This window comes from Rattus norvegicus, chromosome X (assembly GCF_036323735.1).
Source record: "Rattus norvegicus strain BN/NHsdMcwi chromosome X, GRCr8, whole genome shotgun sequence".
In the NCBI taxonomy this organism is placed as follows: domain Eukaryota; kingdom Metazoa; phylum Chordata; class Mammalia; order Rodentia; family Muridae; genus Rattus; species Rattus norvegicus.
In genome coordinates, this window is record NC_086039.1 from 73,762,953 (window position 1) to 73,785,251 (window position 22,299).

Below are 22,299 nucleotides of genomic sequence, written 5' to 3' on the forward strand. Positions count from 1 at the left end.
AGAACTAAAGGCATCTAAAGAATGCTGAGAGCAGAAGTAGTCTTCCCATGGAAGAACTCAACAATTGGTTATCCAATGCCAAGTAGTCATCCCTATAAACCTACATATACAACTATATGATATAGTCTGATCAGGTTGTACTTCTTTGTTTACAAATGTGAGTGTGGCTGTGTGTATATCACAATAATTAAAGAAAAAAGTCACAAATTTGAGACAGAGCAAGGGGATATATGGGAGGTGTTGGAGGGAGGAAAGGGAAAGAGGAAATATTTGATTATTTTATAATCAGAAAATTATAAAAATAAGATATAAGTACAAAAGTATCACCTTTAGTATTAGTTATAGCCTGATATTCGGGAGAGATGAGGTTCTCTTTAGAAAGAAGTTAGCTCTTTAATATTACCTTTTAAGTTATAACAAAACCCTAATTTATTGCTTTTGTTACATTGTTATCAGGTAGGCTTGACTTCCAGCTCTCAGTGCTATACTAAATGTAACCTTAGAAAATTTGCTTCAACTTCTCTGAAATCCAGGTTGTACATTTGTTAAAAGGTTGTACAAACAGGGCCAGCAGTGGGGATCAATGTGTAAGGGCATCTGCCATCAAGTCTTAGGGTCTTTGAGTTCAATCCCAGAACTCTTATGTAGAAGGGAAGAAGCAATTCCCATGCTTCCTCTGACTTCCACATCATGTGAACATGAGGAGGCACATCTCTCCAAACATATCTCTCTCTCTCTCTCTCTCTCTCTCTCTCTCTCTCTCTCTCTGTCTCTCTCTCTCTCTCTCTCTCTCACACACACACACACACACACACACACACACACACACACACACACACACAACCTTAGAAAACATCTAAGATTGTAAAGTAAAGATGAGATCATAAAATGGGAGAGCCAGAAACTGAAGTCAAGACCACTTATTTTACTGATTTTTATTTTTTGAGATAGGTTCTGCCTATAATAAAGAGGTTCGTTTTGAACTCCTAGGCTCAAGTGACCCTCTTCTCTCAGATTCTCAAGTGTTGAGACTATAGGTATTATGTAACTTTACTGGGCTTAGCTTAGTTAAAAAAAGAATGTTAAAAAAAACTCTGTCCAAGCAAAATAAAATATATTTTCAGGTTATACTGGTCCTGTGGTTCACCAGTTTTGACCTCTGTGCTAGTTGAGAGGAAGCAGCATGTTATAATAACCTGAACAGAAGGTCCATAATTCCTGTGTTACCATCTAAGTTTAACTATTTACCAGCTCTATAATCTCAGATAAACTATGTAATCAGTCCATTTCTTTCAACTGGGCATAAGAAATCCAAAGTTTCCTAGCAGCTTTCAGCATGGCATGACTAAGAACCCATGGAAAGCTAATTATGTGCATGGTGATTGATTTTTTTCTGTATGGGGTTTGGTGGGATGTGAGACAAGGTTTTATGTAGCCCAGCCTGGCTTCAAACGTTCTATGTAGCTGAGACTGGCCTTGAACTCCTGATCGTATTGACTCTACTCCACAAGTACTCGGACAAATGTGTATCACCACACCTGATACTTTGTCTTACCTCAGTTTGTTGACTCGGTTTACATATCTGGATAGTGGGGATAATAATGGTACCTACATTATAGAGCTCTGAGGATTAAATGAGGTGATATATAGACTGTTAATATAACTGCAGTAGTGAGAACACTTTTTTTTGACACAACGTAAGCACTATATAAGAATTACCTATCATCATTACTGATTTTTAACCTGACTTCTTGTTGAGCTCATGTTTGACAGTCCTAAATGACTTTGAAGGTAGCTTGCTAGTGTTTACAATGTGGCACTGTTCCTGGGAGCAATGTACACACCATCACAATGGAGCTGAACTTTTGATCCCTTAGTTAATCATTTAAAAAAAGACAGAGTGGTAAGGTCTGAGAGCAGGAGAACTTCCCAGTCAAGGGAATGCACCTTAAAAGCAGACACAGATGAAGAAAAGAAAAACAGCCTAAATGTCTATCCATGAAGGCAACAAACAATGCTTATTGCTAAAAGCCTTTTCTGTATTTTCCATAACATACTTAAGAAGGCCAGAAAAAAAGGCCAAACTTTGATCTATAGAGTTGACTAGAAGGAATTCTTATATTGGAAAAACACAGTTACTTTACTTGACCTAAATTTGTGTAGGGGTAAAGTATAGTTTTTTTTTCAAAAATGTAAGAGAAAGGGTTTATAAGTGTAGTTGGGTCCTGGGGCTGAAAAGTAGCACTCTAGCAGTAATTTTGAAGTGAGACGTTGTGATATGAGGAAACAAATGAAGCATAGGAAGGCAGCTTTGAGGAGATGTTTGATGAAATGGTATGAACTCTAGTGGGGTAGCAATGAATACTCTGCATTGAATGGACAGGGGAGACTGCAGGTCACAAGTATAAGGGTTACTGATGGCACTTCAGCACTGAAGTGATAAAGGCATTCATGGGATCTCATGTGAAAAGATATGGGGATTCTTCAATAGACCATGAGAAATTTCTGTTGAGAGGAGACAGCATATGTTATGAAAACTAATTTGAGTTTATGAGAATGGTAGAAGGTCATATGTAATAGACAGGGGACTGGAAGTGTATGAAAATCTGTGTGTGGGGGTAAACAGAAGAAAAAGTTGGGCTTTGTGTTGTGAAATACTGTAGAATTCTGAGGTTGAAAGCACAGAGCATATGATAGGAACCAGATTATAAATAAGGAGAGAGTAAGTGATCCCTGGTGTTATAGGACAGGGCATAAGGAAAGTTCAGCATCATTAAAGGGGTGATCTAAGAAAAAACAACAAAAAAGTATATCTCCATAGGAAAGGGCAAAAAACTACACACTTCAGCCAGAAAGAACTGGATTTTCCAGGCTTAAGAAGGCAGGGGACAAGTGCAACCCTAAAGGAAACAATGAGAAGCACCAGACTGATAGTGACAGGATGTGGTGTGGACAGTGGGAAACACTGGAGGGGGTGGAGACTGCTTCTCAGTAAAGATAGGTAAAGATTAGACAAGTAGTGGCTCTTCAGTGGAATATGGTAAGGATTGCGGGGACTCTGAAGTGTAAAGAAAACATTCTAGTAGGAGATTATAGTGGATGGGACATGATCATACTATGACAAAGTGGGGTCACTAGTGAGATGGGTAAGAAAATAATGTGGGCCTTCTAATGAGAAGTTGAATGCTTTACAAAAAGGAAAGGGAAGGGGCTGGACCCCAGTGTGGTACAATTTGGAGCTCTAATATGAGAAGAAAGTGTTGTATAGAACCCCCGCACCACAAAAAGAGCTCTGAAAATGAGGAAAGACTACAGGTAAGGAAAGGGGAAAACTTATTGTGTGAAATGTGAGATAGAACAGAACAGAGTGTGGAGTCATAAGAAGACAAACATGGAGCACTCTCTCTCTCTCTCTCTCTCTCACTGTGTGTGTGTGTGTGTGTGTGTGTGTGTGTGTGTGTGTACTGCATGTCTGCATGTGCGCACACACATGCTAGCACTCTTGGATCTCAGGGAAAGGGTGAAGGGCTTAGTTAGCCCTGTGTAAAAAGTGAGAACAGAATGTTCTGATGTGAGAGGCTCATAAGTGGGTGGAGATGTGAAACCTCTCAGCTTGTGTTTGAGGGTTGCAGAGACAAAGTATGGATCTCAATGTGGAGAAGAGGTGAGATAATAGGAGAGTACAGGAATTATTTTTGGATTCCTATTAGGGAATCCCTAGTATGAAAGAAACCAGAGTAGGAGGGGAAAATGGTGGGGCCCTTAGTTGGATACTTTGGTGGAGCGGGCACTTTAAGGGTATGGTGCTTCCTCAATTGGTTGGGTGGGTTCAGAAGGTGGTTTTCCAGGCAGTACAGCTTAAGTGGTTATCCTGTACGTGTGGGGGAGGGAGGTTCCTAGTAGGAAGAACCAAGGAATTATTGAGGGTAGGGCAAAGAAATAGGAAAACCCAGAGGAGAGGAGATGGCGACGTGGTGGGACCCTCGTGGGACGGCGCATGAAAGATATTGTGAGAAGCCCAAGGTTGGAAACTGGGAGTTTTTCAGGGCGCGAAAGGAAAAGCCGCAGGGTGAGGGCTGAGCGCACTGGGGACATTGGTATGAAGGATAGGGCAGGAGCTGGAGCTTATTTCCCCAGTTTATGTGGCCAGCCCCACTTACCCAGGCAGAGTTCAAAGACGTAGGCATAGTAGGACCAGAGAACGACGAGGACAATAACGAGCACTGGCACCCAGGACAGTACCCGGCGGCAGCACCGCAACCCCCCAGACAGAGCCATCTTCCAGCCCCGCCGCATCTTCGGCTCGAAGATCGACCAAGCAGGCCTGCTGGCGCCGGCCGGGAACTGCTTGGGCGGCGGCTGGGAGGCGGGAAGGCGCGCTGTGCGGCGCTCCACTGTTTAGCCTGGCGGGAAATCGTCCTCGAGCCGCTGCCACCTGTGGGGCTGCGCTGCCCAGCGCGCCCACTCTGGCACAGTAGGCGTGGGTCCCACCTTCAGGATCTGGCTGAGGTGGGGCAGAATGTGATAGCCAGGCTGTCCAGGCCCACAGAGCTCAGAGGGACTGCGGCCCCTCCCCCTTCCCACCTCTCGCCCCCTACCCCCAACCCCCAACCCCCAGCCACTTCCTCTGAGCTTGCTGGGAGGGACCTCTGCCAAATGTAAAGCCCAAGAAATGTGGGTCCGCCCATCTGCCCTTACTGCACTGCAGCCACCTTCTCTTCATTTCGGGTTTCTCCTCTCTTCCTTCCCCTGTATCTCCTTTTCTCTGCTGTCCCAACCCCCAGACACACAAGAGCACAGGCACTGTGCAAAAGATGCACACAGTACAGTAGCACCTCATAAATTAAAGGTCACCCATCCCAGTCCTCCCACTGCTGCTTGAACAGTATGCTTAACACGTAGTGCTGCAGGCGCTGCTGGGGTATGTCCCTTGACAGGGCACTCCTTCCTCCCTCTCTGTCCTCCCTGCAGAATTAGCTTAGTACATTTTTTTTTCAGAATAAACACAATGGTGCAGAAATCAATCAGATTCTGGGCTCAGAGAAAGCTCTAAAGGTTTAAGCTTTGTTAATAAAAGCATTTTCAGGCGGAAGAGGATGGATGACCTTTCAGCCCAGAAACGTGTTTTAAAAGGCATGACATGACAATTCTAAAGTGTTCCAAGAACAGCTGCTGTGCCTTGAAGAGAGTTTGTGTGAAAAGGAGAGGGTGGGAATGAGTCTGAAAATACAGGCTGGAGCAAGGAAGTGAATGCTCTTCCTTGCCTTGTCAGGGACTGGAAATACTGTTCTGTACAGCAGATGGTAAACAGTCAGCAAAGGTTTGGAGGGCAATGGAATGGTGTCACAGTGATACTTCTGTAAAACAGCAAGCAGGATTTCACTAAGGAAGACCTTAGAAGACCTGAGAGCAGGGGGACCAACCAGGAGGCAGTTTCACTCAAGATATATTTTTGGAGTCCTTGCCTTCTATTAGATCAACTTTAGCATAAATTAAGAATGACAAAACAGGGTACTGTCACTAAGGAGCTCATATCCTCAAGACAACAGGCAGTTATTTTGACACAAGTACCTACCATAGTTCTATTTTTGTGGGCGTTTGTGTATTTTATACTCATTGTTCTAATGATTTCCGAAGGTCTACTACTTAAAGAGATTATACTTTTGCTGAGACCCAGTTTTGATTTACATTCAGTGTGACTGCTGTGTGAGAGCAAGAGGTTTTATGAGGTTGTTTTGTGGTTTTAATGTATGGGGTTTTACATGCAGTAATGTTCCTAAAGTGACAACAGCTCTATTGTTTCTTTTCAGATTAAGGTAGAAGTTGTTACCAAAGTAGTAAGGTAATGAAATGCAGTGTGTATTTTAGTTACAATTTTTAATAGTCTGATAAGTTCTTTAGCCCTGAAGTTCTGACATGAATTAATGGATTTCCATTAATCATGGATTCGAGGATCTTAGAACATATATTTTGGGATCATTGTGTCTATTTTGTCTAAATCAGGTAGCTTTGTGGAAGAAATGATTAAATGTAGATGAGAGTCTGAGCTGGGCAGAATACCTACTAACTTACTAAGAAGGGAACAGGCTTCAGTAGGGATTATAGGGGAAGGAATGCTAGATAAAGGGAATTATGTAATGGTGAAGATATATGAAACTTTATGGCATATTTAAGAAGACTACAAGAAACCTGTCCTGTTGGAAGGTATCACAGTAGGTTAACTTCTTCATAATATTTTGGTAGCAAGAGTTTGGGCATTATGGGTCAGAGAGCTGGAAGTGCTTGTTGTTCTGCAAGAATTTGGTTCCTGGCACCCACATCAGTTACTTCCTATCTCCCTGAAACTGTGTCTCCTGAGGGGCTCTGACACTGTCTTTTGATCTCTGTAAACACTTGCCCATGTAGCACGTTCATGCACACATGCAAACACACACACACACACACACACACACACACACACACACACACACACATAATTAAAAGACTTTGGGCCCAAAACATGGCATGAGGAGAGGATGAAAGGGATCATGGAACTGTTTTCGGGAGATAATCGATAGAATTTGTTAATCACTGTAACAAGTGAGTACTGAGGCAAGACAAAGCTAATTACCAGATTTCTTACTTTAGTGGCTAGAAGAACAGTGTTGCCTGGTATCACCACAGGGGCTATGGTGAGATGGGGCTATGGTGAGGTTGGATAAGGAAGTTAAAATGTTCCCTTTTGGGGCATGGCAAGCTTTGCCTAGATTTTTATTTTCTAGTGTAACCTGTGCCCTAATCAAATAGCTTGCAATAAGGACTTATGATAGAGAGAATTCAAATGCAGATTAGCATGGATGACTAAGAACCAACAGAGAAACACACACACACACACACACACACACACACACACACACATATACATTGCAAGGTTTAGCAAAGTATATTCACAGGCTACATATGGACCACTGACTTGTTTGTTTTCTTCCTGTCCCCTGCTCTGTTCTTTTTAAATTTATTTTATTTTTTATTGGATATTTCTTTATTTACATTTTAAATGTTATTCCCTTTCCCATTCGTTGTCCATTCCCTCCATTTCTGTTCCATTTTATCCGTGTACATCTTGTAGGCAGGGCAAATTTTGGGATAAAGATTTTATGAGTAGGTTGGCATTCCCTTCCCTCCATTGGAAGTCCCGCCTGGCTACAGGAGGTGGCTACTTCAGGCTTCATATCCCCCACTGCTAGGAGTCTCAGATAGGGTCACCTCATACCCTCCTAGGAGCCTCCCTCAACCCAGGTCTCCAGCTTGTCCCAGAGATGTGCCTCCCAACCAATTTCCCTTCTCTCTCCCAGCCTTCTCACCCCTACCCCAACCCTCCCACCCTCCCCATACCTGATCCTAATTTTTTTATATCTGTTGAAATTTGCTTTGCAACTGAGTATATGGTAAATTTTGCAGAAAATTCCCTGAGGTGATGAAAAGGTATATTCTTTTGTGTTTGGGTAAAGGGTTCTATTAGGTCCATTTGATTCATAACATCTGTCTCATTATTTCTCTGTTTAGTTTCTGTTTTGATGACTTGTCCATTAATGGTTGCTGGGTATTGACATCTCCCACTACTAATGTGTGGGGGTTTGATATGTGATTTAATCTTTAGTAATGTTTCTTTTACAAATGTGGGTGCCCTTGCATCTGGAGCATAGATGTTCAAAATTGAGATGTTATCTTGATGGATTTTTCCTTTGATGAATACGAAGTGTCCTTTCTGACCTCTTTTGATTAATTTTTGTTGTAAGTCTATTTTATTGGATAGAATAGCTACACCAGTTTGCTTCTTGCATCCTTTGCTTGGAAAACATTTTCCTAACCCTTTACTCTGAGGTAATGTTTACCTTTGTATGCAGATGAATGGATCCTGTTTTCATATCCTCTGTGTTAGCCCATGTCTTTTTATTGAGGACTATTAATTCCTGTTATTTTTTTTTAGATTCAATTGATAAGATATAATTGACCACTTAAACATACAAAGCCCAGTACCATCCATCCCTTAGGAACACTGATAACAACCTGTAAATACACAGCAGAATCTTAACATCACCTGCCATGGCTTCTTCCCCAATTCCTGTTATTTTGATGTTGAAACATCATACTGTTCTTTGGTTTTGGTGATGTGGTGTTATTATTTCCTGTGTTTTCTTGAATGTTCTTAGCCTCCTTGGGTTGGAGTTTTCCTCCTAGTATCTTTTGTAGGGCTGGATTGAGGGATGGATATTGTTTAAATTTGGTTTTGTCATAAAATGTTTTCTCCATTTATGGTGATTAAAAATTTTGCTGGGTATAATAGTTTGTGCTAACATCTCTGGTCTCTTGGGGTCTTTAAGACATCTGCCCTTGATTTTTGACTTTTATAGTCTCTGTTGAGAAGTGGGGTGTAATTCTGATACACTTGGCCTTTTCCCCTGGCAGCTTTTAATATTCTTTCTTTGTTCTATACATTTATTGTTTTGATTATTATATGGCAGGAGGGTTTTCTTTTCTAGTACAATCTATTTGGTGTTCTGTAAGCTTCTTGTATGTTGATGGGCATCTCTTTCTTTTGGTTGGGGAAGTTTTCTTCTATGATTTTGTTGAAAATATTTTTTGGACCTTGGATCTGGGATGATGGTGATTCCTCCTCCTCCTCCTTTTCTTCTTCTATTCCTATTATTTTTAAGTTTAGTCTTTTCATAATGCCCCAGATTTCTTGGAGGTTTTATGTCAAGAACATTTTAGATTTAACATTTTCTTTGACTGATGTATCAGGTTCTTTGATCATATCTTCTATGCCTGACATTCTCTCTTTTCCATCTCCTATTTTCTATTCGTGATGCTCATGTCTATAGTTCCTGTTCTCCTGTCCAGGTTTTTCATCTCTAAGATTTCCTCAGTTTGTGGGGTTTTTTTAATTGCTTCTATTTCCATTTTCAGGCCTTGGATAGTTTTATTCATTTCATTAACATGTTTGATTGTATATTCCTGAATTCTTAAGGGATTTATTTATTTTCTCTCTAAAGGCCTCTAACATGTTTTTAGATTGGATTTAAGGCCACCTTGCCCTTTATTTGTGTTAGGATATGCAGGGCTTGTTGCAGTAGGATAGCTGGCCTCTGGTGGTGCCACATTGCCCTGGTTCTTGTTGACTGTTCTTACTCTGGTCTTTAGCTATCTGGCTGTTCCTTGTGTTGGCTGAATGTTCCTGATGCTGACAGGACTCCTCAAGGGTGGCAGGCCTTGGAACTAACATTGGAGCTCAGGGAACAGCACACTGCTCAACTCTATTGGCTGTGCCCCCGGTAGATCAGCAGGCCAGGGACAGGTAGGGTGGGTTCTAACCTGTGTGTTCCTGGGACCAACAGGCCTCCTCTGGAGGGAAGAAGATGGAACTTGGGGGCATGGGGGGGCACAGACAGTGTGCAGCTCACTTTTGCTGACTGTGCCCCAGGTGGGCCTTCTTTATTTGGTTTTGGTGCTTCAGTAATACTGGCTTCATAAAATGAATTTAGTAATGTTACCTCCTTTCCTATTTTCTAGACTAATATGAGAAGTGTTTGTTAGTTCTTTTTTATGTCTATTGGTCGTTTGTAATTCATCTTTTAATGACTGTCTACTTGTTTCATTAGCTCAGTTAATGATTTGGTAATTTGATGTTTAGGTTTTTGGGGGGCCTTTTTTTCCTTCTGAGATAAACTTGTCTCTGTTTAACAGCTCCAGGCATCCTAGAACTCACTCTGTAGTCCAAGCTAGCCTCAGACTCAGAGATCTGCCAGCCTCTCCCACGTAAGTGCTAGGATTGAAGACCCATGCCACCACTGCCCAGCTTGAACTTTTTATATGTTCTAGATTATTACTCATCACATGCATATCTAGCAACAATTTCTCTCCCATTCTGTAGGCTTTTTATCTTAGTGTACAAAAGTAAAAAGTTTTATTACAGCTTTCGAAATTCATGTGTATCATTATATTGTGTTCTGACTCATCTCCCTACCCCATTGCATATCAATCCCAATGATCAGTTGCTTATTTGTAGGGTTCAAAGTACCTCATTCCACGCTTCTTGGCTTCCAGGGTTGCTGATGAACGATTGGGTGCATTCAGGTGTTTGTCTTTGTAGGTAGTTGACATTTTCCCTCTAAAGTTAGTGATATTTTTTCCTTTGCACGTTTGACATCTTGACTATGATACCTTGAAGAGATATTTTTCACTGTTTATGCACATTTGAGTTTCCAAATATCTACTATGTTTGTTCTTCTGCTTTTCTCTAAAATTTGGATTTTTATGTTATAATTTCTGTTCCTTTAGATTTTATGTTTTGTCTTTCTTGTATCCTGTTGGTTATTTAGTTTGGTTTCTTAGTTGTCTAGACATAAATGTAGCATTTTGTTGTTTTGTTCTCTATCTTGGATATTCTTTCTTAGGTTTGTTCAAATCCATTGGTTATGCTTTCTCTTTTGTTTGAATTTCGATTCATTGTGATTCTCCTTTTTAACTTTTCTTTGTTCTCCTGAATATCATTTTTTTCCTTTTTCTTCCATGTCACGGGATTTAATGTGAATAATTCTGATTTTGTTGACAATATTTCTCTGTTGCTGACTTTCTGCCCGAGATCTTAGAATGAATTCATGTGCATATTTGTATCTTCTTTGAGGTCATTGATTATTCTTTACTAGTAAACTTTTGAAATGTTCACCCAGCATTTTACCAATTTTTATAACTTTAAATTTAGTATTTGAGAAGTATGATCTTTTGGAGGAATTGTTTGGTCTTCTTTCAGGTATTTTTTTTATGTGTATGTTGGTTTGGACTATTACACCACTCTAATTTCTAAACCTTCTTATTAAGTTACCTAGTGATTTTCTTTTCCTATTTATTTGGAGGATTTAATAAGGACAATTCCATTTAAGTATAGAATATAACTTTTCACATATTTCTCCTCATAGCCCTTGTACCCTCACCTTTCTCTGCTTTCATCCCTTTTATTACTTCCTTCATTCTATTAGTTTTGCTATTTGCATGCCATATATTAATACATGATTTTATGTATCTCTGAATTTAAGATTCACAAGAAAAAATGGTATTTGTCTTTTTGAGACTGACTAAATTCACTTAATTTCAGTGTCTCTCATTGCATTCATTCTCTTGGAAATGGCAAAACCTTCTTTATACCTGATTAACATTCCATTGTGTATGTGTAACACAGTTTTCCTAACACAGTTTTCCTTTCCTTTGTTTATCGAAACTGAGATTGACTTCATAACTTAGCTATTGTGACTAGTGGTACAGTACATATTGATATTTTATGAAGTCTGTAAGATTTGTCTAGAATCATTTTAATACATATTTGTGTCCTGTTGTTCTAGCTCCACTTTTAAAAAGACAATCATTTCTTCATTGTACTCTTTGGTCTAAGATCAGTTGACAATTGACAATATTTATTTCATCCTATATTTGAGTCCTCTGTTCTGTTCAATTGTTCTGTCTGTTTTTTGACCAATGCCATTACTGTAGCTTCATACAAAGTCTTGATGCTAGATAGTGTCATTCTTCCAAAGTGGTTCTTCTCATTAAATAGTATAGTAGCTACTCTGGGACTATAAACATTATAACTGCTTTTTTTTATTAACTTGAGTATTTCTTATATACATTTGGAGTGTTATTCCCTTTCCCGGTTTCCGGGCAAACATCCCCCTCCCCCCTCCCCTTCCTTATGGGTGTTCCCCTCCCAACCCTCCCCCCATTGCCGCCCTCCCCCCCCACAGTCTAGTTCACTGGGGGTTCAGTCTTAGCAGGACCCAGGGCTTCCCCTTCCACTGGTGCTCTTACTAGGATATGCATTGCTACCTGTGAGGTCAGAGTCCAGGGTCAGTCCATGTATAGTCTTTAGGTAGTGGCTTAGTCCCTGGAAGCTCTGGTTGCTTGACATTGTTGTACATATGGGGTCTCAAGCCCCTTCAAGCTCTTCCAGTTCTTTCTCTGATTCCTTCAACGGGGGTCCTATTCTCAGTTCAGTGGTTTGCTGCTGGCATTCGCCTCTGTATTTGCTGTATTCTGGCTGTGTCTCTCATGAGTGATCTACATCCGGCTCCTGTTCGGTCTGCACTTCTTTGCTTCATCCATCTTGTCTAATTGGGTGGCTGTATATGTATGGGCCACATGTGGGGCAGGCTCTGAATGGGTGTTCCTTCAGTCTCTGTTTTAATCTTTGCCTCTCCCTTCCCTGCCAAGGGTATTCTTTTTCCTCATTTAAAGAAGGAGTGAAGCATTCACATTTTGATCATCCGTCTTGAGTTTCGTTTGTTCTAGGGATCTAGGGTAATTCAAGCATTTGGGCTAATAGCCACTTATCAATGAGTGCATACCATGTATGTCTTTCTGTGATTGGGTTAGCTCACTCAGGATGATATTTTCCAGTTCCAACCATTTGCCTACGAATTTCATAAACTCGTTGTTTTTGATAGCTGAGTAATATTCCATTGTGTAGATGTACCACATTTTCTGTATCCATTCCTCTGTTGAAGGGCATCTGGGTTCTTTCCAGTTTCTGGCTATTATAAATAAGGCTGCGATGAACATAGTGGAGCACGTGTCTTTTTTATATGTTGGGGCATCTTTTGGGTATATGCCCAAGAGAGGTATAGCTGGATCCTCAGGCAGTTCAATGTCCAATTTTCTGAGGATCCTCCAGACTGATTTCCAGAATGGTTGTAGCAGTCTGCAATCCCACCAACAATGGAGGAGTGTTCCTCTTTCTCCACATCCTCGCCAGCATCTGCTGTCACCTGAATTTTTGATCTTAGCCATTCTCACTGGTGTGAGGTGAAATCTCAGGGTTGTTTTGATTTGCATTTCCCTTATGACTAAAGATGTTGAACATTTTTTTTCTTTTAAAATATTAAATGGCTTTTATTTTTTCCATTTTTATTAAATTGGATATTTATATTTTAAATGTTATTCCCTTTCCCAGTTTCCCATCCATCAGCCCCCTCACCCCTCCCTCTCCCCTTCTATATGGGTATTCACCTCCCCATCCACCCCCATTACTGTCCCACCCCCAACAATCTGGGGGTCAAACCTTGGCAGGACCAAGGGCTTCCCCTTCCACTGGTGCCCCAACAAGGCTATTCTCTGCTACATATGCAGTTGGAGCCCTGAGTCAGTCCATGTATAGCCTTTCAGTAGTGGTTTAGTCCCTGGAAGCTCTGGTTGCTTGGCACTGTTGTTCTTTTTTTTGAAGGATTTATGATCTGTGTCTTTTCTTTTCTTTTTTTTATTAACTTGAGTATTTCTTATATACATTTCGAGTGTTATTCCCTTTCCCGGTTTCCGGGCAAACATCCCCCTCCCCCCTCCCCTTCCTTATGGGTGTTCCCCTCCCAACCCTCCCCCCATTGCCGCCCTCCCCCCATAGACTAGTTCACTGGGGGTTCAGTCTTAACAGGACCCAGGGCTTCCCCTTCCACTGGTGCTCTTACTAGGATATTCATTGCTACCTATGGGGTCAGAGTCCAGGGTCAGTCCATGTATAGACTTTACGTAGTGGCTTAGTCCCTGGAAGCTCTGGTTGCTTGGCATTGTTGTACTTTTGGGGTCTCGAGCCCCTTCAAGCTCTTCCAGTTCTTTCTCTGATTCCTTAAATAGGGGACCTATTCTCAGTTCAGTGGTTTGCTGCTGGCATTCGCCTCTGTATTTGCTGTATTCTGGCAGTGTCTCTCAGGAGAGATCTACATCCGGCTCCTGTCGGTCTGCACTTCTTTGCTTCATCCATCTTGTCTAATTGGGTGGCTGTATATGTATGGGCCACATGTGGGGCAGGCTCTGAATGAGTGTTCCTTCAGTCTCTGTTTTAATCTTTGCCTCTCCCTTCCCTGCCAAGGGTATTCTTTTTCCTCATTTAAAGAAGGAGTGAAGCATTCACATTTTGATCATCCGTCTTGAGTTTCGTTTGTTCTAGGGATCTAGGGTAATTCAAGCATTTGGGCTAATAGCCACTTATCAATGAGTGCATACCATGTATGTCTTTCTGTGATTGGGTTAGCTCACTCAGGATGATATTTTCCAGTTCCAACCATTTGCCTACGAATTTCATAAACTCGTTGTTTTTGATAGCTGAGTAATATTCCATTGTGTAGATGTACCACATTTTCTGTATCCATTCCTCTGTTGAAGGGCATCTGGGTTCTTTCCAGTTTCTGGCTATTATAAATAAGGCTGCGATGAACATAGTGGAGCACGTGTCTTTTTTATATGTTGGGGCATCTTTTGGGTATATGCCCAAGAGAGGTATAGCTGGATCCTCAGGCAGTTCAATGTCCAATTTTCTGAGGATCCTCCAGACTGATTTCCAGAATGGTTGTAGCAGTCTGCAATCCCACCAACAATGGAGGAGTGTTCCTCTTTCTCCACATCCTCGCCAGCATCTGCTGTCACCTGAATTTTTGATCTTAGCCATTCTCACTGGTGTGAGGTGAAATCTCAGGGTTGTTTTGATTTGCATTTCCCTTATGACTAAAGATGTTGAACATTTTTTTTCTTTTAAAATATTAAATGGCTTTTATTTTTTCCATTTTTATTAAATTGGATATTTATATTTTAAATGTTATTCCCTTTCCCAGTTTCCCATCCATCAGCCCCCTCACCCCTCCCTCTCCCCTTCTATATGGGTATTCACCTCCCCATCCACCCCCATTACTGTCCCACCCCCAACAATCTGGGGGTCAAACCTTGGCAGGACCAAGGGCTTCCCCTTCCACTGGTGCCCCAACAAGGCTATTCTCTGCTACATATGCAGTTGGAGCCCTGAGTCAGTCCATGTATAGCCTTTCAGTAGTGGTTTAGTCCCTGGAAGCTCTGGTTGCTTGGCACTGTTGTTCTTTTTTTTGAAGGATTTATGATCTGTGTCTTTTCTTTTCTTTTTTTTATTAACTTGAGTATTTCTTATATACATTTCGAGTGTTATTCCCTTTCCCGGTTTCCGGGCAAACATCCCCCTCCCCCCTCCCCTTCCTTATGGGTGTTCCCCTCCCAACCCTCCCCCCATTGCCGCCCTCCCCCCATAGACTAGTTCACTGGGGGTTCAGTCTTAACAGGACCCAGGGCTTCCCCTTCCACTGGTGCTCTTACTAGGATATTCATTGCTACCTATGGGGTCAGAGTCCAGGGTCAGTCCATGTATAGACTTTACGTAGTGGCTTAGTCCCTGGAAGCTCTGGTTGCTTGGCATTGTTGTACTTTTGGGGTCTCGAGCCCCTTCAAGCTCTTCCAGTTCTTTCTCTGATTCCTTAAATAGGGGACCTATTCTCAGTTCAGTGGTTTGCTGCTGGCATTCGCCTCTGTATTTGCTGTATTCTGGCAGTGTCTCTCAGGAGAGATCTACATCCGGCTCCTGTCGGTCTGCACTTCTTTGCTTCATCCATCTTGTCTAATTGGGTGGCTGTATATGTATGGGCCACATGTGGGGCAGGCTCTGAATGAGTGTTCCTTCAGTCTCTGTTTTAATCTTTGCCTCTCCCTTCCCTGCCAAGGGTATTCTTTTTCCTCATTTAAAGAAGGAGTGAAGCATTCACATTTTGATCATCCGTCTTGAGTTTCGTTTGTTCTAGGGATCTAGGGTAATTCAAGCATTTGGGCTAATAGCCACTTATCAATGAGTGCATACCATGTATGTCTTTCTGTGATTGGGTTAGCTCACTCAGGATGATATTTTCCAGTTCCAACCATTTGCCTACGAATTTCATAAACTCGTTGTTTTTGATAGCTGAGTAATATTCCATTGTGTAGATGTACCACATTTTCTGTATCCATTCCTCTGTTGAAGGGCATCTGGGTTCTTTCCAGTTTCTGGCTATTATAAATAAGGCTGCGATGAACATAGTGGAGCACGTGTCTTTTTTATATGTTGGGGCATCTTTTGGGTATATGCCCAAGAGAGGTATAGCTGGATCCTCAGGCAGTTCAATGTCCAATTTTCTGAGGATCCTCCAGACTGATTTCCAGAATGGTTGTAGCAGTCTGCAATCCCACCAACAATGGAGGAGTGTTCCTCTTTCTCCACATCCTCGCCAGCATCTGCTGTCACCTGAATTTTTGATCTTAGCCATTCTCACTGGTGTGAGGTGAAATCTCAGGGTTGTTTTGATTTGCATTTCCCTTATGACTAAAGATGTTGAACATTTTTTTTCTTTTAAAATATTAAATGGCTTTTATTTTTTCCATTTTTATTAAATTGGATATTTATATTTTAAATGTTATTCCCTTTCCCAGTTTCCCATCCATCAGCCCCCTCACCCCTCCCTCTCCCCTTCTATATGGGTATTCACCTCCCCATCCACCCCCATTACTGTCCCACCCCCAACAATCTGGGGGTCAAACCTTGGCAGGACCAAGGGCTTCCCCTTCCACTGGTGCCCCAACAAGGCTATTCTCTGCTACATATGCAGTTGGAGCCCTGAGTCAGTCCATGTATAGCCTTTCAGTAGTGGTTTAGTCCCTGGAAGCTCTGGTTGCTTGGCACTGTTGTTCTTTTTTTTGAAGGATTTATGATCTGTGTCTTTTCTTTTCTTTTTTTTATTAACTTGAGTATTTCTTATATACATTTCGAGTGTTATTCCCTTTCCCGGTTTCCGGGCAAACATCCCCCTCCCCCCTCCCCTTCCTTATGGGTGTTCCCCTCCCAACCCTCCCCCCATTGCCGCCCTCCCCCCATAGACTAGTTCACTGGGGGTTCAGTCTTAACAGGACCCAGGGCTTCCCCTTCCACTGGTGCTCTTACTAGGATATTCATTGCTACCTATGGGGTCAGAGTCCAGGGTCAGTCCATGTATAGACTTTACGTAGTGGCTTAGTCCCTGGAAGCTCTGGTTGCTTGGCATTGTTGTACTTTTGGGGTCTCGAGCCCCTTCAAGCTCTTCCAGTTCTTTCTCTGATTCCTTAAATAGGGGACCTATTCTCAGTTCAGTGGTTTGCTGCTGGCATTCGCCTCTGTATTTGCTGTATTCTGGCAGTGTCTCTCAGGAGAGATCTACATCCGGCTCCTGTCGGTCTGCACTTCTTTGCTTCATCCATCTTGTCTAATTGGGTGGCTGTATATGTATGGGCCACATGTGGGGCAGGCTCTGAATGAGTGTTCCTTCAGTCTCTGTTTTAATCTTTGCCTCTCCCTTCCCTGCCAAGGGTATTCTTTTTCCTCATTTAAAGAAGGAGTGAAGCATTCACATTTTGATCATCCGTCTTGAGTTTCGTTTGTTCTAGGGATCTAGGGTAATTCAAGCATTTGGGCTAATAGCCACTTATCAATGAGTGCATACCATGTATGTCTTTCTGTGATTGGGTTAGCTCACTCAGGATGATATTTTCCAGTTCCAACCATTTGCCTACGAATTTCATAAACTCGTTGTTTTTGATAGCTGAGTAATATTCCATTGTGTAGATGTACCACATTTTCTGTATCCATTCCTCTGTTGAAGGGCATCTGGGTTCTTTCCAGTTTCTGGCTATTATAAATAAGGCTGCGATGAACATAGTGGAGCACGTGTCTTTTTTATATGTTGGGGCATCTTTTGGGTATATGCCCAAGAGAGGTATAGCTGGATCCTCAGGCAGTTCAATGTCCAATTTTCTGAGGATCCTCCAGACTGATTTCCAGAATGGTTGTAGCAGTCTGCAATCCCACCAACAATGGAGGAGTGTTCCTCTTTCTCCACATCCTCGCCAGCATCTGCTGTCACCTGAATTTTTGATCTTAGCCATTCTCACTGGTGTGAGGTGAAATCTCAGGGTTGTTTTGATTTGCATTTCCCTTATGACTAAAGATGTTGAACATTTTTTTTCTTTTAAAATATTAAATGGCTTTTATTTTTTCCATTTTTATTAAATTGGATATTTATATTTTAAATGTTATTCCCTTTCCCAGTTTCCCATCCATCAGCCCCCTCACCCCTCCCTCTCCCCTTCTATATGGGTATTCACCTCCCCATCCACCCCCATTACTGTCCCACCCCCAACAATCTGGGGGTCAAACCTTGGCAGGACCAAGGGCTTCCCCTTCCACTGGTGCCCCAACAAGGCTATTCTCTGCTACATATGCAGTTGGAGCCCTGAGTCAGTCCATGTATAGCCTTTCAGTAGTGGTTTAGTCCCTGGAAGCTCTGGTTGCTTGGCACTGTTGTTCTTTTTTTTGAAGGATTTATGATCTGTGTCTTTTCTTTTCTTTTTTTTATTAACTTGAGTATTTCTTATATACATTTCGAGTGTTATTCCCTTTCCCGGTTTCCGGGCAAACATCCCCCTCCCCCCTCCCCTTCCTTATGGGTGTTCCCCTCCCAACCCTCCCCCCATTGCCGCCCTCCCCCCATAGACTAGTTCACTGGGGGTTCAGTCTTAACAGGACCCAGGGCTTCCCCTTCCACTGGTGCTCTTACTAGGATATTCATTGCTACCTATGGGGTCAGAGTCCAGGGTCAGTCCATGTATAGACTTTACGTAGTGGCTTAGTCCCTGGAAGCTCTGGTTGCTTGGCATTGTTGTACTTTTGGGGTCTCGAGCCCCTTCAAGCTCTTCCAGTTCTTTCTCTGATTCCTTAAATAGGGGACCTATTCTCAGTTCAGTGGTTTGCTGCTGGCATTCGCCTCTGTATTTGCTGTATTCTGGCAGTGTCTCTCAGGAGAGATCTACATCCGGCTCCTGTCGGTCTGCACTTCTTTGCTTCATCCATCTTGTCTAATTGGGTGGCTGTATATGTATGGGCCACATGTGGGGCAGGCTCTGAATGAGTGTTCCTTCAGTCTCTGTTTTAATCTTTGCCTCTCCCTTCCCTGCCAAGGGTATTCTTTTTCCTCATTTAAAGAAGGAGTGAAGCATTCACATTTTGATCATCCGTCTTGAGTTTCGTTTGTTCTAGGGATCTAGGGTAATTCAAGCATTTGGGCTAATAGCCACTTATCAATGAGTGCATACCATGTATGTCTTTCTGTGATTGGGTTAGCTCACTCAGGATGATATTTTCCAGTTCCAACCATTTGCCTACGAATTTCATAAACTCGTTGTTTTTGATAGCTGAGTAATATTCCATTGTGTAGATGTACCACATTTTCTGTATCCATTCCTCTGTTGAAGGGCATCTGGGTTCTTTCCAGTTTCTGGCTATTATAAATAAGGCTGCGATGAACATAGTGGAGCACGTGTCTTTTTTATATGTTGGGGCATCTTTTGGGTATATGCCCAAGAGAGGTATAGCTGGATCCTCAGGCAGTTCAATGTCCAATTTTCTGAGGATCCTCCAGACTGATTTCCAGAATGGTTGTAGCAGTCTGCAATCCCACCAACAATGGAGGAGTGTTCCTCTTTCTCCACATCCTCGCCAGCATCTGCTGTCACCTGAATTTTTGATCTTAGCCATTCTCACTGGTGTGAGGTGAAATCTCAGGGTTGTTTTGATTTGCATTTCCCTTATGACTAAAGATGTTGAACATTTTTTTTCTTTTAAAATATTAAATGGCTTTTATTTTTTCCATTTTTATTAAATTGGATATTTATATTTTAAATGTTATTCCCTTTCCCAGTTTCCCATCCATCAGCCCCCTCACCCCTCCCTCTCCCCTTCTATATGGGTATTCACCTCCCCATCCACCCCCATTACTGTCCCACCCCCAACAATCTGGGGGTCAAACCTTGGCAGGACCAAGGGCTTCCCCTTCCACTGGTGCCCCAACAAGGCTATTCTCTGCTACATATGCAGTTGGAGCCCTGAGTCAGTCCATGTATAGCCTTTCAGTAGTGGTTTAGTCCCTGGAAGCTCTGGTTGCTTGGCACTGTTGTTCTTTTTTTTGAAGGATTTATGATCTGTGTCTTTTCTTTTCTTTTTTTTATTAACTTGAGTATTTCTTATATACATTTCGAGTGTTATTCCCTTTCCCGGTTTCCGGGCAAACATCCCCCTCCCCCCTCCCCTTCCTTATGGGTGTTCCCCTCCCAACCCTCCCCCCATTGCCGCCCTCCCCCCATAGACTAGTTCACTGGGGGTTCAGTCTTAACAGGACCCAGGGCTTCCCCTTCCACTGGTGCTCTTACTAGGATATTCATTGCTACCTATGGGGTCAGAGTCCAGGGTCAGTCCATGTATAGACTTTACGTAGTGGCTTAGTCCCTGGAAGCTCTGGTTGCTTGGCATTGTTGTACTTTTGGGGTCTCGAGCCCCTTCAAGCTCTTCCAGTTCTTTCTCTGATTCCTTAAATAGGGGACCTATTCTCAGTTCAGTGGTTTGCTGCTGGCATTCGCCTCTGTATTTGCTGTATTCTGGCAGTGTCTCTCAGGAGAGATCTACATCCGGCTCCTGTCGGTCTGCACTTCTTTGCTTCATCCATCTTGTCTAATTGGGTGGCTGTATATGTATGGGCCACATGTGGGGCAGGCTCTGAATGAGTGTTCCTTCAGTCTCTGTTTTAATCTTTGCCTCTCCCTTCCCTGCCAAGGGTATTCTTTTTCCTCATTTAAAGAAGGAGTGAAGCATTCACATTTTGATCATCCGTCTTGAGTTTCGTTTGTTCTAGGGATCTAGGGTAATTCAAGCATTTGGGCTAATAGCCACTTATCAATGAGTGCATACCATGTATGTCTTTCTGTGATTGGGTTAGCTCACTCAGGATGATATTTTCCAGTTCCAACCATTTGCCTACGAATTTCATAAACTCGTTGTTTTTGATAGCTGAGTAATATTCCATTGTGTAGATGTACCACATTTTCTGTATCCATTCCTCTGTTGAAGGGCATCTGGGTTCTTTCCAGTTTCTGGCTATTATAAATAAGGCTGCGATGAACATAGTGGAGCACGTGTCTTTTTTATATGTTGGGGCATCTTTTGGGTATATGCCCAAGAGAGGTATAGCTGGATCCTCAGGCAGTTCAATGTCCAATTTTCTGAGGATCCTCCAGACTGATTTCCAGAATGGTTGTAGCAGTCTGCAATCCCACCAACAATGGAGGAGTGTTCCTCTTTCTCCACATCCTCGCCAGCATCTGCTGTCACCTGAATTTTTGATCTTAGCCATTCTCACTGGTGTGAGGTGAAATCTCAGGGTTGTTTTGATTTGCATTTCCCTTATGACTAAAGATGTTGAACATTTTTTTTCTTTTAAAATATTAAATGGCTTTTATTTTTTCCATTTTTATTAAATTGGATATTTATATTTTAAATGTTATTCCCTTTCCCAGTTTCCCATCCATCAGCCCCCTCACCCCTCCCTCTCCCCTTCTATATGGGTATTCACCTCCCCATCCACCCCCATTACTGTCCCACCCCCAACAATCTGGGGGTCAAACCTTGGCAGGACCAAGGGCTTCCCCTTCCACTGGTGCCCCAACAAGGCTATTCTCTGCTACATATGCAGTTGGAGCCCTGAGTCAGTCCATGTATAGCCTTTCAGTAGTGGTTTAGTCCCTGGAAGCTCTGGTTGCTTGGCACTGTTGTTCTTTTTTTTGAAGGATTTATGATCTGTGTCTTTTCTTTTCTTTTTTTTATTAACTTGAGTATTTCTTATATACATTTCGAGTGTTATTCCCTTTCCCGGTTTCCGGGCAAACATCCCCCTCCCCCCTCCCCTTCCTTATGGGTGTTCCCCTCCCAACCCTCCCCCCATTGCCGCCCTCCCCCCATAGACTAGTTCACTGGGGGTTCAGTCTTAACAGGACCCAGGGCTTCCCCTTCCACTGGTGCTCTTACTAGGATATTCATTGCTACCTATGGGGTCAGAGTCCAGGGTCAGTCCATGTATAGACTTTACGTAGTGGCTTAGTCCCTGGAAGCTCTGGTTGCTTGGCATTGTTGTACTTTTGGGGTCTCGAGCCCCTTCAAGCTCTTCCAGTTCTTTCTCTGATTCCTTAAATAGGGGACCTATTCTCAGTTCAGTGGTTTGCTGCTGGCATTCGCCTCTGTATTTGCTGTATTCTGGCAGTGTCTCTCAGGAGAGATCTACATCCGGCTCCTGTCGGTCTGCACTTCTTTGCTTCATCCATCTTGTCTAATTGGGTGGCTGTATATGTATGGGCCACATGTGGGGCAGGCTCTGAATGAGTGTTCCTTCAGTCTCTGTTTTAATCTTTGCCTCTCCCTTCCCTGCCAAGGGTATTCTTTTTCCTCATTTAAAGAAGGAGTGAAGCATTCACATTTTGATCATCCGTCTTGAGTTTCGTTTGTTCTAGGGATCTAGGGTAATTCAAGCATTTGGGCTAATAGCCACTTATCAATGAGTGCATACCATGTATGTCTTTCTGTGATTGGGTTAGCTCACT

The 22,299-nt window shown here is 42.5% G+C and overlaps 1 protein-coding gene and 1 long non-coding RNA gene across 6 annotated transcripts in view; one reads left to right on the plus strand and one right to left on the minus strand.

Moving 5' to 3' along the window:
• Window positions 1-4,499, minus strand: part of Zdhhc15 (zinc finger DHHC-type palmitoyltransferase 15) — a 133,475-nt gene extending 128,976 nt beyond the window's left edge. The window contains exon 1 of one of the 2 annotated variants that reach the window (XM_006257145.5): window positions 4,161-4,447. In XM_006257145.5, the coding sequence (XP_006257207.1) occupies window positions 4,161-4,296 (136 nt within the window). In that variant the 5' untranslated portion in view covers window positions 4,297-4,447. Of the gene's footprint in view, window positions 1-4,160 lie in introns of both variants that reach the window. The other variant, NM_001039101.1, reaches the window with a different exon arrangement.
• The window catches only part of LOC102555916 (uncharacterized), a 101,580-nt gene continuing 83,168 nt past the window's right edge, over window positions 3,888-22,299 (plus strand). For all 4 annotated transcript variants that reach the window (XR_010061264.1, XR_362496.4, XR_010061263.1 and 1 more), the window contains exon 1: window positions 3,888-4,023. This is a non-coding gene — a long non-coding RNA (uncharacterized LOC102555916). The remainder of the gene's footprint in view (window positions 4,024-22,299) is intronic.